This window comes from Terrapene carolina, unplaced genomic scaffold, assembly GCF_002925995.2.
Source record: "Terrapene carolina triunguis isolate 2854851 unplaced genomic scaffold, T_m_triunguis-2.0 Scaffold838, whole genome shotgun sequence".
NCBI lineage: Eukaryota > Metazoa > Chordata > Testudines > Emydidae > Terrapene > Terrapene triunguis.
This window is the reverse complement of record NW_020665189.1, coordinates 3,760,312-3,777,546: the sequence shown is the minus strand read 5'-3', so window position 1 is coordinate 3,777,546 and position 17,235 is coordinate 3,760,312. Positions and strand designations below refer to the sequence as shown.

Here is a 17,235-nt window from a genome sequence, read left to right as displayed (position 1 = left end):
TTCGCGGGAAGCAGGGGAGGGGGCGGAGCGTTCAGGTGAGGGGAGGAGGGGGAAGTGAGCTGGGGGCGGGGTGGAGTGGAGAGCTGCAGCGCAGGGCCCTCTTGGCGCGGGGCCCAATTCAGCCGAATCGGCTGAATCGGCCTAAAGCCGGCCCTGATGGAAGGACCAGGGATACAACTGTAAATTTGAAATGTTTATGCATAGAAGATCTATTCTAGGTTATTCTTAAGAGGCCATAGCTTACCAGAAATATGTGCAGTTGGTCTCCTGGTATTTCTGGTATCTGGCCTTTGCAATTGAAGGGATACAAAGATTTCAGTGCCTGATTAATTTTTATTTTTTTTCAAGTGCTTAGTTTTTCTACAACTTGTATTCTGTGTATGCCACACTTAGTTGGAATATTCTGTATAAGTCACTTTGGCTTTGTTTCTTGTGACTAGGGCATCCATCTTATAATCATGTTGATTAAACCTTTATACCACACCATCATGTACTCTGTGTACAGATATAGACATATGTGCACACACATCTTTGTATGTATTTATCTCTCAAGAGTATCTCAATCTTACGTTTGTCAGCATGATCTTTTGTGGATTCAGATTTTATTGACTTTGGTGAAAGAAATGTCACATTTTCTGTATTACTGGGTTTTGTCACTTGGTGTTTATGAATACTTGTTTCCATAATTTTTAACCCCCCCCCTTATTTGTCTCATAAATGGAAAATGGGGATTATCATCTCAAGAGCTCACTAAGCTTTCGTTTGTGCAGAGCCATGAAATCCTCTGTTAAAAGGTGCTGTACAACTGCAAAGCGTTATCTTCCTACACCAGCCCTCCTGCTCCTGGCTGTGGGTACAGAGGAGGTCATTGGAGTGCACTTTTAGTGCGCTTGCTTGTCGCCATGGCCCAACAAGCCACATAATTTCAGCTTTGTCCAGGATCAGTCTTTTCTTGCTGCTAGTGGAGTTGTGCAGTGAAGTCTCACTGTCTGTTTCCCTTGCAGACTAAAAACCTGGACTTCCGTCGGAAGTGGGATAAAGATGAATATGAGAAACTTGCAGAGAAACGGCTCACGGAAGAGAGAGAGAAGAAAGATGGTGAGTAGTGCACTGACTCCAGGCAGACTATCTTACAGTGACTCACCCAGCCCCTTTTGAGTGTGAGAGGGAAAGCAGCTGGAAGCAAATAACAGGAATTCAGGACCAGTTTGTCCTCTGTTCCTTTTCCTTTGCTTGCCATAGAATATAATCCAGTGGGTGTTTTTTTTTTCGTTATAAAAAAGAGGCCAGGAACCTTATTCCTTCCCTGTTCTATTCCATATAGAGATGGAGGAATGATCAACATCTGGAAATGGGAAGACCTCAAAGTGTGGCCCAATTGGATGACTGAGGATTCTTTAGCAATCTTATTAATTATAAACTATCACTTACTCTGCTGTTCCCTACAATGCAGGGAAGAATTACTCTTTAAAAAATGGAATCCCAGCATGAACCAGATGGCCCAATGGTTCTCAATGACCTTCTTCACTGTGGGCAACTTGTGATCCATTGTTTTAGGTTCCCAAACCTTTCTGAAGTAGTTCTGTTTTTGGTTATGTTTTTAGGCAAACCGGTTCAGCCTGTCAAGAGGGAACTTCTGCGGCACCGAGACTATAAAGTGGATCTGGAATCCAAGCTGGGGAAAACCATTGTCATCACCAAAACTACCCCTCAGTCAGAGATGGGAGGGTAAAGCACCTTTATTTTTTTCCAGGCTACCATGCTTTCAGATGTTAACAAAGAAAGAGTCTTGGGATAGTGTTACGTGCAACTAGGGTCATGGCAAAGCAAGGAAGCCTTATAGAGTGCCAGTTTTTGTACCTCCTCAGCAGCACAGGAGGAAAACTTTTTAGTTACAGCAACTTCCACCAGCTTCTATATCGTGTTAGATCTGGAAATTAACTTTCTGGAATTATGGCCAGAAGTGCAGCAGTGCAAGCTTCTTCCTCCCTGACCACCCCACATCAATGTTTCTCAACCACTCTCTGGAAACCTCCTCTAGGCAATCTCTATAGCCTGGTCAGTCCTTGGCTTCTTGGCTAAGACTCGCAATAAGAAGCCAGTTACATATTGAGATGCTTTTGTGATCTAGATACTTATCCACTAGAAATGGGGCTAGTTTGCGCCACAGAAATCCCCAAAGGTCTCTGCTGTAGTAATGACTCTTGGTTACTATTGACAGGCGTTACATTTGAGCTAGTGAAAGGCTCCTTAACCCATCCCCAATATTCTGAGCCATCAAGTCTCTGGAACAAGGAGCTTTAAAGATGGCCCAGAGTAATAATAAGCATTTCAGTGGCCTGTTGTCAGAGGAAGGTAGCAAAAGGTACCAAGAGAAATATATGGATGAGAGAGAAGGGGTTTCCTCTTAGAAAGGGGCTGACTGAAAGCAAAAATAAGCCATCGTACAACTGCAAAGATGGGCCAGTTTCTCTTCCAGCTCTTCTCTCCCCCCACCTCACCAAAACGTGGGAAGTAGGACCTGGGAGCAATCACTTCAGACTTTATAGGAAGTGGGTGCTGATTGTACTAGCTCACATTGTTTCTTGGACTCTCTATGTTGTAGATAACTTCCCTTTCGCCCTGCGGGAGGAGGTACTATCCCAGAATCAGGCTTATCAGAGTCCAGACAATACAGTTCAATGCTCCTGTGTAATGCTGGACTCATACTTACCATATTTCTGAATGCTCAGCATACTATCTAGCATTCTAGCTTTCTTCCGGTGCAGTATTTTTGAGTCTAGGGCTGCTGTCTGGAATTGAACCAGGCCCAGGTGAATTTCTCTCTTTAATTGGCATGAAAGGAAAATTCTTACAGGATGAATTTTGTCTTGTGCTTTGGAGCTGATCCCTTCTCTCTTTCTCCCCAGATATTACTGTAATGTATGTGACTGTGTGGTGAAAGACTCCATCAACTTCTTGGATCATATCAATGGCAAAAAGCGTAAGGATAATATATTTTCTCTGTGCCATGTTGCGTGATCACTAAAATACTGTTACAAGCCTTTCCCCTACCAAATGTACTTCCTTCTGTGTGGCCAGGGCCTACAGTGTCAAGTGTTGGCACATATGGAAATAAATGCTTTTAATATTAGGATTTACTCAGCATTTGCTGGTGAGGGTCATGGAAATGCTGACTTGTTATCTCCTAACAACTTCTCCATGGTGCTGGAGGCCACTGGTGTGAAATGAGCTCAGGAGAAATTGCAACAGTTAAGCCCTTCATTGGACTGGGAGTGAGAAAATGCTTCAGAATTTCTGTTGTCAGAGAACCCCATTGTCAACAAGCTGTGCAGTTCCTCAGGGAACTTTAAAAGTGGATGATAAATATCATTGGCTTGTCAATGTTAGAAGGAAATTTCTAAGGAAGGAATAGGGATATGTCCCCTGATGGCTAGATCCCTTTCTTAGAGGGAAGTGGAGCATAATGAATTCCTGAGCTCTGATACCAACTCTGACCTGGTCTCCCTCCATGGTTCTGAGCAAGGTAGTCAACCTCTGAGTCTGTTTCCTCATCTCTAAAACATGGATCAAATGCACAGGGGTGTTGTGGGGATTAACTACTTTGTTTATAAAGAATTATTGAATTGCCTTGTAGAGCCATACTGTGCAAGCCATGTGCTGGGCTCCTGTTGATAACAACACAACCATTCAGGAGGTGCTTGGGCCTAGGTGGGATCAAAAGGTTCCATGGCATGAAGTATAAAAAGCTATCCCTCATCCTCTGGACCAACTGTCATTTCCTTTTCCTATTTGTGTGATCATTCATGGAAGTAGGAACTCCTATTCTCTCAACTTTATCTTCTGGTTAGTTTAAATTTAACATTGGCTTAGCTTTCCTATTTTATAATTAGGTAGAGCTGTAGTATTGAATTTTTAAAATAAATTTGTAGTGACTGAGCAATTCTGTTGGTCTTGACTCCATTGGAATTGCAGCTGACCCAGAATAAGAGGCTAGATTCACAAAGTATGCTTCTTGCTGAGCAGAATATCTACTGTAGATCAGCTTGTTAGTGAGTAGAGCGCTTAGGAGAGAAGAACTGTCCCAGCAGGTGTTCATCCTGTGTGGCTTTGTCCCCCATAAAGCATGATGGGAGTGGAGAAGGAGGTCTTCCTGTTGGAGGAGGATTTGACTCCATGCCCTTGCTCTTCAAAGCTGATTAATTCATCAGTGTCTAAGTCCTCAGGTGGGAGTCTGTGTTCTCTGCCGTTGAGGTCAGCATTGTCCAGACATTAATCAGAGGCCATCATCATCAAGGCAGGCACAGATATCGTTTTATCCAAGGAAGCAGGGGACAGAGTTGGGCTCCTTCACTTCAGGTCGGAAGTGAAGAAGGAGGGCAAGACAATACCAACAAGCTTTGATTTCTCCATTTGTCGATATGGAAAAAAAGTGGTGGAAAAGGAGATCTCAACATCCTAGTCCAAAGTGATCAGTCAAAGAGTTCTCAATCTAAGTAGTCCTCAGTCCTGAGTGTAGTAGGAAGAGAACATGAGATACAAACCCTTGTATCAGAGGCTGGGTATGAGGCCTGAGCTAAAGTAGTGGGCAACCTTTGCTGATATAAAGCAAAGTTAGCAAAAGTCAGGCTGTGAACAAACATCAGGCTCTGCCTGCTTGCAAGTTCACAGAATGTGGCAAGGACAGAGCTGATATTGCAGAAACACACATTCCTAAGAAGTGCTAGGCACAGAGTACTCACGCAAACACATTCCAGAAGAATGGTACCAGTATATCCCAATATTACGGATGGTACAAAAACATTCCCCACGGATAACAGGAACACACTGACCCCTCCTGAAAGATATGGTCAGGATGACCGTATGATGAATAAAGATGTTTTGATCGATCCAACATGTACAAGGAGATGAGTGATAACTAGCACGTCATGGGGGCAGTACGTAACTTGTTTGTATCAGGGTATAAAGAGGTATCTCTGAGAGAGTGTCTTGGTCCAGCCGAGGGGGAAATGGAAAGTCCCTCCATTTGCTGAACTGCGTCCGTTGTCACGGGCATACGTTTAGTATCCTCGTAGAGTCTGCCAGGTGCTATTACCGTGTTTTATTGACAATAAACCTGGCCTGGTGCTTTTGTACCTTAATGGATCTCGTAGACATTGGGCGCTTCGCTCGAGGTCTGCTGTGCCAGCTGTCTGCGCAGAGCTGGGGCAGCACACAGGGAGAACACACACACGCAGCCGAACATCTAACAACATTGAGAACCCATCTGTTCTGAGGAAGTTACCAGTGGTGGTTTCATCCGTTCTTAAAGCTTTTGACAACTCATCCTTCTGTGGGGGGTGACCACTTGGATCTAGTTTTGCAGTCTACACTAATTAAGCCTTTACACCATCTAAAAGCAGAAATTTTAGAGGACATGGATGAGAACCCTTACTGTTCTCTCAGTGGAGGATCTGTTGATCTGACTTTGCAGCTGGAATGTGGATCTGTAGCTTGTAAGGGATTAGTATAATTTGACTCTACTATGGAACACAGAAAGATCTGATCAGTCCAAGTTAACAGAAACGTACTTTGGCATTGTTCCAGGAACTGACAGTAAAAAGTGCCACTTTCAGTAGTAGGTCCTTCCCCATATGCTGATTTTATGTCTGGTTCAGTGTCATACAAGAGTAACAAACACCACCATTTTAGGATTCTGTGGCAGTTGGAGGCAGCCACTGTTGCATCCATCATAAATATGGTCTGTGCTGTAACTGGTTCAACATCTTCTGAGTATTCAAGGGAGAAGGTCCTTAGAGAGAGTTTCTGTTTCTAATTCCTATATTACTTTCATATCCCTGTCTCCTAGAAAGAAGGAATTGGTTAAAAACTGGGGAAGGAGAAATAAGAGGAGGAAATAGTGTAGAAAACAATCCTCCGTCTGTGGAGTCTATGGTCCTTTCTTCTGTGTCATCACCAGAAGTTTCCAAGGCCTTTCTAGAGATCATAATCTAGATGCCCAAGGCTCTGGACCTTCCCCTCTCTGTAGCCCAAAATGAAAAGTCTCAGAATTTTTGATATGTTCTTGGTTGTGCAGAGAGCAAAAAGGTTGCTGACCCAATACTAAGGGTCTTTTGGATATAGCTACGAAGTTGTGGGCTCATCTGGCCACAGTACCAGCAATAGTAAAGGAAATGAATTGGCCAAATTCAATCATATTTGTGGAGTACTTAGATGATACAGTGGTAGGGGCCATATGAGAATGTAGATAGATCTTCAGTCTTCCTGTTGAAAAGACCCAAATATCAATTATCTATTTTTTCCCTTGTGGATCTCTCATGCATTTGAAAAGGAAGATAGTGGCAGTATAAGTCCCTTATGTTCCACTTTCATAGAGACCACTTTCTACCTCAAAGCCATTGTTCCTCTGTCAAAGAGCAGGCTTCATGGCATCTATAAAAGCCCCAAATAGTTTCTTTCCTCATCTGTTCCCCTTATAATACTTTTTGAGGATAGACTGCTTCATGTTTCCTTTTCCATTTCAGTCAGACGAATGGATTCTAGAAATGATGGGAAATGGCAATTGTTTTGTATTTTCGATCTCTTTTTAGGGGGTCTTTCTCACAAGATGGTGCTGTGGGGGAAAAATTACTTCCCTTTTAAAGATTGGTACTATGGAAACCGTGTCTGTTGAGTTCAAAGGCAAAGGCTTCTATTCCCCATATTAGTATTTTTCTAAAGTCCTTAAAAGAAAGTGAGGGCCTTTGTCTTATCTCTATTATAAAAAGCTAAATGAATTCATTAAGAATTAAGTTTTACATAGTTTCTCTGTCAAATATTCCTTCCATTATTTCACAGCACTGGTTTAATGTGCTCTATCTCAGATGTTTATTTTCATATTTCTATAAGAAAAAGACTCAGGAAACTTCCAAAGTTCCAGTTCAGCAACAAGCATTTCCAATACAAGGTATTGACATTTTGCATTTTCCAAAGCCCCAGGGTATTTATCTGTGGTGGCTCCTCACTTAAGAAGACAAAGTTTTCAAGCCTGTCTGCACTTTGCCAACTGGCTGGCTAAGCCAAAATTATCCTAAGTGGCTCAAGATCTCTTGCAATCTGCCTGTTTCAGAGGTTGATCAAATGCAGAGAAAGTGCTGTTGGAGCCTAGTCAAAGTCTGACTTTCACAAAGCAACTCTGGATTTCTCAAAGGGACTGGCATTGCTGCTGCTTGACACATTTGAAGAATTAAAGACAGTGCAGCTAGTTACGGAGCAACTAGTGCACCAGCCAGATTTTACCTCATGGTGCCGAGTGTCATGGTGCCATGAATACTCTTAACTCCCTGAGCAAGATTATGAATGACAGCTCTCCAGAAGGGGTTACATTCTGGACACAGTCCAATCTTACACAGTTTGAATGGGATTCTCTGTTTAATTAGAGGCTTGTTCAACACCCCTCTTTGGCTCTGATGCTACTTTCTAGGCTTCTGCAATGAGTGGTTTCAAAGAGAGTCTTTGAAGGAAAAATTGAAATTATTCACCCACTAACTTACATTCGTAGAATGTGTTACCTCAGCAGATCCTCACTAACCTTGCCTCCTCCTCTCTTGCAAAAATTTTTTCAAAATAAGCCTGTTGAGGTGAGAAACAAGAAAAACCAGAAAGAAAAATGGGATTTTTAAAGGAGTGTTGAGAGTAAACCACTGTAGTTTATTGAAATGTATTTAAAAGTGGCTCTGTTAGAAGGATAGGCCTATATTTGGCACACATTGGGGGTCAGGTGGTGAGAGATGGATCTACATTTCAATAGAATTTGGAAGTAGAAATCCTGGGACACATTTATTTCCTCAGTGCATGATCCTCACGTATTATTAACCTCTGTCCTTTTTGTAAGATCCTGGGAGAGTTGCTGGTTGGGAAGGGAGGTTGTGCGCAAGGGGATCTCTCTTATATAAACTCATTCACAGAATGAAGTTTGAGCATGATTGATCTAGTCCGTAAAGCTGGATGCAAAGTGAAACTGCCTAATATCTCTGGACCACTCTGAAGCTGGTTTCAGACATGTAGCACTCTTGTGCCTGAGCTTTGTACTGCTCCTTAACTGCTGCTGGCATTGGTGGTTCCAAAGCAATCTGCTGCCCCAAGGCATGTCCCAGACAGGCAGCAGACTATCTGGCAGTGTGGTGGCAGGAAGCCAAGAATGCATGGTGAATTGGCCAGGCATAAGTGCTTTGGAAACACTGCCATGTGGAAACTTGTTCATTATCAACTCCACTTGTTAGAGAGCTTTGAATCTTCCCTATTCACTCTCTATGAATTAGTTATTTATAATTATTTATCTTGGTGTTTCATTGGAGGATGGGCAGCTCTTTAATCTTCCTGCCTGCATTTTACCAATGACTAGAAATTCCCTGCTTAACACTGAGCTTCTACAAAATGCCACTGATATTTTTCTTTTTTCTTTTTGTCCTGTCATCACTGAAGAGGTCTGCTGCATGGCAGGACTTAATTCTGATAAGTAGAGTCTCCCACATCAGCACTCTACAGCTCTCCAGTCACTTACACCTTCCGTGGACAGGACAGAGTTGGATTTCCATTCAGAACTCCTGACATTTCAAAATATCTGGGATGGGGTAGGGGCTACCATCGTGGCACCTTTAAAGGAACAAGTCAACTTGTCACACTTTTGTGTGTAAATATTTTGTTTACTATTATTATGAGTACTGTCTGAGATTATTGTAACTGAAAAATGAGATGTGCCTTTCTCTCCCAACCCTCCTTTTTTTGTTTACATGTGAAACTGCTTCTTTACCAAGTGCTGTCAAAAGCACAGTTTCCCTTGTTTAGTCATATGGTTTCCCGTTTCATTCATAGATTCCAAGGCTGGAAGGGACCATTGTGATCATCATGTCTGACCACCTGTATAACACAGGCCAGAGAACTTCCCCAAAATAATTCCTAGAGCAGAGCTTTTAGAAAAACATCCAATCTTGATTTTAAAATGGTGATGGAGAATCTACCACAATCTTTGGTAAATTGTTTCAATGGCTAATTACCATTGCGATCAAAACATTATACCTTATTTCCAGTCTGAATTTGTCTAGCTTCAACTTCCAACCATTGGATTGTGTTACATCTTTCTCTGCTTATACTGAAGAGCCCGCTAGTAAATATTTGTTCCCCTTGTAGTTACTTATAGGCTGTAATCAAATCACCCCTTAACTTTCTCTTTGTTAAGCTAAATAGATTGAGCTCTTTGATTCATCAGTATAGGGCAGTTTTTTTAATCCTTTATCATGACTCTTCTCTGAACCCTGTCCAATTTATCAACATCCTTCTTGAATTGTGGGCACCAGAACTGCACACAGTATTCCAGCAGCAGTCGCACCAGTGTCAGATACAGAGATAAAAATTGGTAAGGCAACTCCCATCTTTTCATGTGCTGTATATTTATACCTGCTTACTGTATTTTTCACTCCATGCATCTGATGAAATGGATTATAGCCCACGAAAGCCTATGCCCATATAAATTTGTTAGTTTCTAAGGTGCCACAAGGACTCCTCGTTGTTTTTAGAGATAAAATAACCTCTCTCCCACTTGAGAATTCCCTTTTTATGCATCCCAGGATCACATTAGCTCTTTTGGCCACGGTGTCATTGGGAGCTCACATTCAGCTGATTATCCACTATTACCCCAAATTTCTTTCAGACTCATTGCTTCCCAGCATAAAGTCCTCCGTCCTGTAAGTATGGCCTATGTTCCTCACTGTATACAGTTACATGTAGCTGTATTAAAATGCATATTGTTTGCTTGCGCCCAGTTTACCAAGAAATCCCAATTGCTCTGAGTCAATGACTTGTCCTCTTCATTTATTTACTACTCCCCCAGTTTTTGTCATCTGCAAACTTTATCAGTGATGGTGTTGTTTTCTTCCTGTTGTTTGTGTGGGTCTTTCACACAGACATGGAAGAGAGAGAAACAATAAAAAATAGATACAGGTGATTGTAAATCCACACACATTGGTTTGGGGGCTCAGGAGCAGGTATGGATCTTAAATCTACATTTTAATTTTGACTAGGTTTTAGATCAGTGGTCCCCAAACTGTGGAGGGTGCCCACTGTAGGGAGATGTGGAGAAACGTTCGGGGGGTATGGCGGAACCTGGGTCAGCCCCCCCGGGGTCGGGGAGGAAGTGCTACCCAGCCCCACTCCCAGCTGAGGTCTAGCTGCAGCACCAGCCCTGTAACTGACTGCAGCCCCTGGCCCCTGACTGTGGGGCTCGGGGGGGGGGGGGGGGGGGGGGCAGGACTTGGACAAAAAAATGTGGGGAACCACTGTTTTAGATTGTGGAAATATCCCTTTAAAACCCATCATCTGTCAGACACTGCAAACTGCACAGAATATGGAAACAAAGGACTAAGATGGAGACCGGAGCTCTAATTTGTTGTCTGGTAGCACAGAGCTCTACCTGCAAATCACTGCTGGGGCATTTTTCCCTAATTGATTTTTCAGAGGTTGCACTTGTGAAGCATTGGCAGTGAACGCATTGTGAGCTGGATTTACTGTTGCCCTGTTAGTGCGAAGTGGGTATAAAGTGCTACTAATCAGAATGGCAGCATTTTACATCTGCTTTACACTTGAGTAAATGATTACACAAAGTACAGGGGAACAGTGAATTGGGCTCTATGGTGGCACTGGAAGTGGGTTGGGGAACATTGGTGCAAGGGGATGTATGAGGGTGGAATGGGAATTGGAGGAGGTTACAATGACACTGAGTGTTGAGACTTCTAATTTTGGGTCCTGGAATAGGCTGTCTGCAGATGTTTAATGGGCACTGAAGTAGAAGTAACATGGCTGCTCTCTAATAGCCCTGTCCATTCCTGTCTCCTCCAGATCAGAGGAATCTGGGCATGTCCATGAGGGTGGAGCGCTCCACACTAGATCAAGTGAAGAAACGCTTTGAAGTGAACAAGAAGAAAATGGAGGAGAAACAAAAGGATTATGACTTTGAGGAGAGGATGAAGGAGCTTAGAGAGGAGGTGAGGCAATGGCAGCATTGCAACAATTCATTCATTGAAGGAAGCCACCATGTGTCTAACTATCAAACAAAAATGGGCAAAGAATGTTGGCAGCAAGTGCTCCCAGTACACCAAGATCTCTGCTGGGTTAAAAGAAGGTCTTCTCTTCTTCTCTGTCTCCCCAAAAAGTCCTTTCTCTGAATTGTGACAGCAGTTGTTTTCAGACAAAACTGTCATCTTCATGTTCTCAGGCATAGTGACACTGATCAAAATATGTAACATTCAGTGTATCAACTCCCATAACCTGAATGTGATCTCAGGGCTCAGAAAGTGGTAATTAAAGCTGACTTTTCATATATTTCCTTGTAGTGCTGCCATGGTTTCTGGTGCTGAGGTAGAAGAGGAACTTCTCCTATGTTGTACTGCATCTGTGCCACCCCCATGGATGCCAGAGCTTTAGGAAGCTTGATATGTGCACACAGGAACTCTGTTAAAATCAAATGCCCCATGTCACTTCCCTCTCTCCCTCTTGAAAATGTTTTTAAAAGGCAAAAGCAAAGCCCTGTAATGAAGATTTACCTCCAATTTCATTTCAAAATAACCAGGAAAGCTCTTCTGGGAGTTGAAAAGCATCTTGTACGTCCCTGAGCTCTTTGATGCTTTTATTTCCTATAAATGGTCATTACAAAAAAAATGCTCCTGGTACATAAGGCTCCCCTGCCACCTTGGTTTCCAGATTCTCTGAGCTTTATTCTACAGCATGGGTTATCCACAGGGCCACCAATGCAATCCTAAAACACGGCCTCCAACTGTACTGGCTTGGTTGGGACAAAGCTGGTCAACTGCAGGTTTTGTTGCTGATGAACCCAAGGAATTTTTATTAATCTATTTAGGGAAATACAAATGCAGAGACATATTAGGGGTGCAGGAAACTCCTTGGGATGAAAGACTGATGGAAATTTACATATTCTAAAAAATAAACCGTAGTATGTGACACCAATAAGCTGCTAAGTGTGGCTGTCTTAGACTAAATCCCCTGTGTTGGAGTTACAAAGCGATAGACGTGCAGGTGGTGATGGAAACACTGAGAGACCTTGAGCTCCAGCACCAACAGGAACTGCTGCTGAGTTGGGAGCTGAAGTCACACTTCTGTATACCCCCAGCAGAAGTCTGGCGCCGTTCCAGGGCCTGTGATCTTCATAGAATGAAACATTCTGATTAGAGCAATGAAAACTCTTTGAAGCCAAACTCCCCCCCACCTCCCCCCAGGCAACTTAGAACTCAGCTTATGTTCCACTGAGCAGCTGTCACTCTGCTGCACCAAAAGCCGTCAGACAGTGACATTGTCTGTAGCCATCATTCAGCACCACAGTTGTTGGAACAGGGCATCAGTACAAGAGAAATGTCTCCTGTTTTAAAAACAACTCTCCTTTTGCCTTGTTGAATTTCTGATTCTTTGGCATTTGTTTAACAGGGGAAGCTGAGACTCACACAACACTATTGCAGTATAATCCTCTTAGGTGTAATTTACCTGGTAGGATCACTGGACCATGGCCTTTCCCTGTGGGAAGCCACTCTCCTCCAAGTCCACCATTTTCCTTCCATCCATTGTCTGTTCTTCAGACAGAAAAGAATCCTGTCTCCCTATGTTGGTGATAGAAATTAGGCTGACTGATAAGTGTCCAGACCTTCTATCTTAAGGGGCTTGCGGAATAAGAAAGTTAGAATCACACTGCATTTCTTTCCTTGTACTGCAGGAGGAAAAGGCCAAAGCCTATAAGAAGGAAAAACAGAGAGAGAAGAAGAGAAGGGCAGAGGAAGACTTGACATTTGAAGAGGATGATGAAATGGCAGCTGTGATGGGTTTCTCTGGCTTTGGCTCTACCAAGAAGACTCACTGATCAGCTCTGGACTTTACCCTTTCTTGATAAAGATTGTTTATACCCCCAGGACTCTGGAAAACTCTTTAAAGACTTGACAGAGAATTTGTATGTAATTCTCCCACTAGATGTTGGCTGGAGGAGTTGGGAAGCAATTCCACGCTCAACCTGTGCTGCAGAACAAGCTCTGTCCCCAGTCATTAGTGCCCTACTGCCTGCAGAGATACCATAACCTTAGCCTAGCTGGCAAACATCTAAATTCCAAATGAAGAGACCTTTCAATTAGACCTCTTCTCCACAAACTCCCCCGTCCCATCCTGCAGTAAATTCTGTGGAGTTCTCATGGTTTCTGTCTCTGATTCTTTTCATCTTTTGTGAGGAGTCTGCAAGCTGAATGTTTCTTCTGGAAACCCCATTGGCCTTTAGCCACCTCATCCTTTGTACTAGTCCTGGCTGCTTGTCACTCTGTGTTCTGTGGCCTTGTGTGTGTGTGCGCGCGCGGGGAAACATTCTGTTGGGTACCTTTTAGTGTTAAACTAATAAAATTCTGTACAGATGGTATGGTTCAGGAATTGCTTGTCCAGCTGAGAAATGGGTACACTTTTTGTTTGCTTAAAATACAGAGAATTCTTTACATTTTTTTAGATGTGTATCTAAAGGAATTACACTGTAATGAGTGTTAAATATGGATAGTATAGGTTGAATTTTTATTTCTTTTGTTGAGAAGAGCTTGAGGCTTTTTGGACACTGCATTTGCTGAAACTTCTTTTTGTATTTTATCTGCAATGGACTCTCTATTTTATTTTCACTGTTTTCCTTTGTGTTCAGTGGTGTAATCAGAATTTCTTTAGCGTAGGTAAGAAATATCTTTCTGGGATTTACCTAGGATAGAGCTAAAGGGAAAACAGCAGAGAAATATGTGGAATTTGCCTAAAATAAATACATTTTTGGAAACTATCAGATTGTTTTGTAGGGAATCTTGTTTTATTCTTTTTAAGTGAGGACTTGAGAACAGAACAGGTAATGGCTTTCGAAGTGTGTGTTTGTTTGGTGTGTGGGTTTTCTTTTGTGTGTGGGGGGGCGGGAGAGGAATTGTTGGGTAGGAAATCCCAGACTGGAGTTTCTTGCCTCAGCTATAATAAATGGACTCTAGTGTTTAATGGCCATTGTAGTATGTCCCTAAATATTTCTTATCTTATTTGGGGCTTTTTCTTTCTGACCTTGCATCTGGTTGGGGACCTGCTTTCTGAGCCACTTCAGGTCTCCTATTCCCCAAATCCTTTTCATTGCTCCTTTTATTTACTTCAATCCAACCCTCTGTGACTCATCTGCTTTTTCCAGTTAGGAGGATTTACATCTCATGTCGCTGATTTTCATAGTGCCATCCTTTTTATATTGATGGGATCATTGTTCTTGCCGCTCTCTGTACCTTTGTGAAATCTCAGACTCAAGGAAGGACTGCAGTGTATTTAGCCTTCTCTTTCTAATACACACAGAATAAATCCTGTAATGCTTTTCTGCTGTTTTTAATTCCTTAATTTTAGACTGCTGACAGCTTCATTGCCTCAGATATTTCCACTTCAATTCAGATTATAATCCCCATTGAAGATGCTATTGAAATGATATACAGCCAGTAGCATTGCCAGCTGAGATACAACTGTCCTTGGTGATTTGACCCTTGAAACTCAAAAATCCTTTTACTGTGGCTCAGGAACGTCCTCAGTGCACAAAGTGGAAAAATGAATTTCATTCCAGCCACGTACCTGTCCCTGTTCAAACCAAAGCACAAAACTACATTTAAATGAGTGAGAGAAAGGAAGCTTGTGATTGTACCCTCAGTGCCTGTTGGGTGGGGGAGAAGGGATTATGCTGCCATGTAGCTGTTTCATGCACATTAAAAGTTTAGGATGTTTTAGATGAGATTTCTACACCAGCCATTTTACCCTGGGTAATGACTTTGCAGCCAGCTAAGGCCCTTCAATCTTTTGCTCAGACACATTTGCAAACCGCTCATGACTGCAGACTGAACTAATTAAGTTTGGTTTGTGCTGATGAAAAGCAGCATGGTCCAGTGAACCATGGATAGAAGTGGGCACCAGGGCAGACCTCCTGTGTCCCTGGTGCTGGGTCTGTTCTTGATTTGCTGCATGACCTTGAGGAAAAGTAACTTCACAGGTAGGTGCCTCCATTTCCCTTTATGTAAAATGAGCACATGCTGCTATGGGGATTAACTAATTAATGTCTGCATAGTGATTGTTGTAGATTCCCTGCCCCCAAGACACACAGCCCTCGCTCATTGGAGCAGGCAAAGAGGGTGGCATAATCTCTGAAGGAATAGTTGGCAGTGCAATGGGGCAGGGTTGTGGCCATGCTCCGGTTAGTCCAAATAAAGACATAACCTGAGAGACAACCTGGGTGACGTAATCACAAGACAACTGAGGTCTAGGTGAGTTCTTGACTCAGTTTGGTAGCACTTGCAGACGTGGCCTGTAAAGGATTATCAGATCAGGGATGTTACTTTAGCAGACAGTGGGAGAACTGACCCCCAGTGTCACCGTACCTGGCTATCTTTGGGTGTGTGCATCCTACTTCACTAGCAGGGATGGATACAGCTCTGTCTCCCAGCTGCCCTGGAGAAGGGGCAAATCCCTTGGCAGAATAGTTGGGGGCGGGGGGAGGAGGAGCTGTTTTTCATTTGCATGATTTCGTCCCCCTTCTGCATTAAAAGCCTTTTACCTAAACCTAAGCCTGAGGCTATCTCCCTCTGCTGGGCCTAAGCTTCCGCCTACACATGGCAGTATCTCTGCCTGCTTCCTCAGTCCCAGCGCTGGGGCTATGCTCTCAAGGGGAGGGCTCTTTGTCTTGGTTACTTGCTGGGAGCAGTGGAGTGTGCAGTGGCAGAGATACAGGCTCGTGCTGGATTCCCAGCAGCAGGAGCTGCCTCCAGCCAAGGATGAAAAGCCAGTTTCATAGGAGGAAATAATATTTAGCAAAAAAAAAAAAAAAAAGAGAGAGAGATAATAATCCCCTGCACTGAGCATTAACCCTCTGCTCTCCTGCCTGCCTGGCACTGAGCATTAACCCTTCATTTCCCTCCCTCCAATCCCCCTGCACTGAGCATTAACCCTCTGCTCCTCTCTCTCCACCCCCACTCTGATGAGTATTAAACCCTGCCCCTGTTGGGGTGATACTCCCGTGGGGGGGGGGGGGGAGGGAGTGGGACACCGCCTTCCTACGAGGCAGGAAATGCGGTCTCCAGGGTTTAGATCTAGCACAGGACTGGACATGCTCCCTCCCCACATAGCCATGCACAATGCCTGCTTGCCTCTTGCAATGCTGGGGGCGATGGCTGTTCCTCACTCTTCCCCAAGCCTTTGTGCCACACTAACTCCCCCCAAGGAAGCTGGAAGATATGGAGCTGGGGGGGAGGCCCCCTACTATCACTGCCCACCCTACTCCCAGGGCTTGGGGTGCCTTTCAGTGGAACTCTCACCAGCTTGGACTTGGACATGGGGGTGGGGGGCAGTGTTCACAGCCCCATCTCCTGCCCTCTCCACTGCACCCCACCCCACCCCAAATTTGCATGTATTTTTCCTTGAGCAGGCTGGGTGCTTCTCTTCACCAACTCCTATAGCTTCCCCAGGCCCCTCTTGCTTCCCGGCTGGCTCTAACCAGCCATTACTTCATAAATGCTCTGGCTGAGCACACTCTGCTGGGATTTCAAGTCCTGTGGGCGCTGCCCTGGCTTTCAGCTCCCAGGAGACCATTGGGAGCCCTGAATCGGAGTAACCACCTCAGAGGAGCCGGTCAGGGCCAGGGATTGACCCCGGGAGCATGAGGAAGACTGGAATTTGCACCTGTAGAGTAACATTTTGTAGCTGGGTTGGTCCCAAGATATTAGAGAGACAAGGAGGGTGGGTGAGCCAGACCTGAAGAGCTCTGCCTAAGCTCGGAAACTTCTCACCAACAGAAGTTGGGCCACAACTTGTCTCAGCTCTATAGTAAAATACACAGTGTGAGCGGCTGGAGCCCTGGCCAAAGCGGAACTGCATTGAAGGGAGGGGTACTGTGCTAGGCAGGGACAATGACCAATTACCCCCCTTTCAAATACCCCCTCAATCTATTGTGATTTGTGCCAGCCTCAGTCCTGCAGCCCTTGCTCAGGCAGAGCTACCGCTAGCTTTGCCCGAGAAAGAACTCAGGGCTTCAGGATGTGGCCAGCTGTAGGGGATTCTCTTACTGTTTAATGCAATGAAATATTTATAGGAGCACTTGGAAAAGCGCATAGGCTTTTATGTCAGCCTATGAAAAAACTCAGCTTTCACTCTCTCTCCAGTTCATCTATCCCAGTACTTATT

General features: G+C 43.9%; 1 protein-coding gene across 1 annotated transcript in view; it reads left to right on the top strand.

Moving 5' to 3' along the window:
* ZMAT2 (zinc finger matrin-type 2) overlaps positions 1-14,392 on the top strand; it is a 24,821-nt gene extending 10,429 nt beyond the window's left edge. Inside the window, exons 2-6 of the mRNA XM_024193962.2 lie at positions 1,005-1,098; positions 1,605-1,728; positions 2,910-2,983; positions 10,873-11,018; positions 12,755-14,392. Coding sequence (XP_024049730.1) covers positions 1,005-1,098; positions 1,605-1,728; positions 2,910-2,983; positions 10,873-11,018; positions 12,755-12,898 — 582 coding nt within the window. The 3' untranslated portion in view covers positions 12,899-14,392. The remainder of the gene's footprint in view (positions 1-1,004; positions 1,099-1,604; positions 1,729-2,909; positions 2,984-10,872; positions 11,019-12,754) is intronic.
* The last annotated feature ends 2,843 nt before the right edge of the window (positions 14,393-17,235 follow it).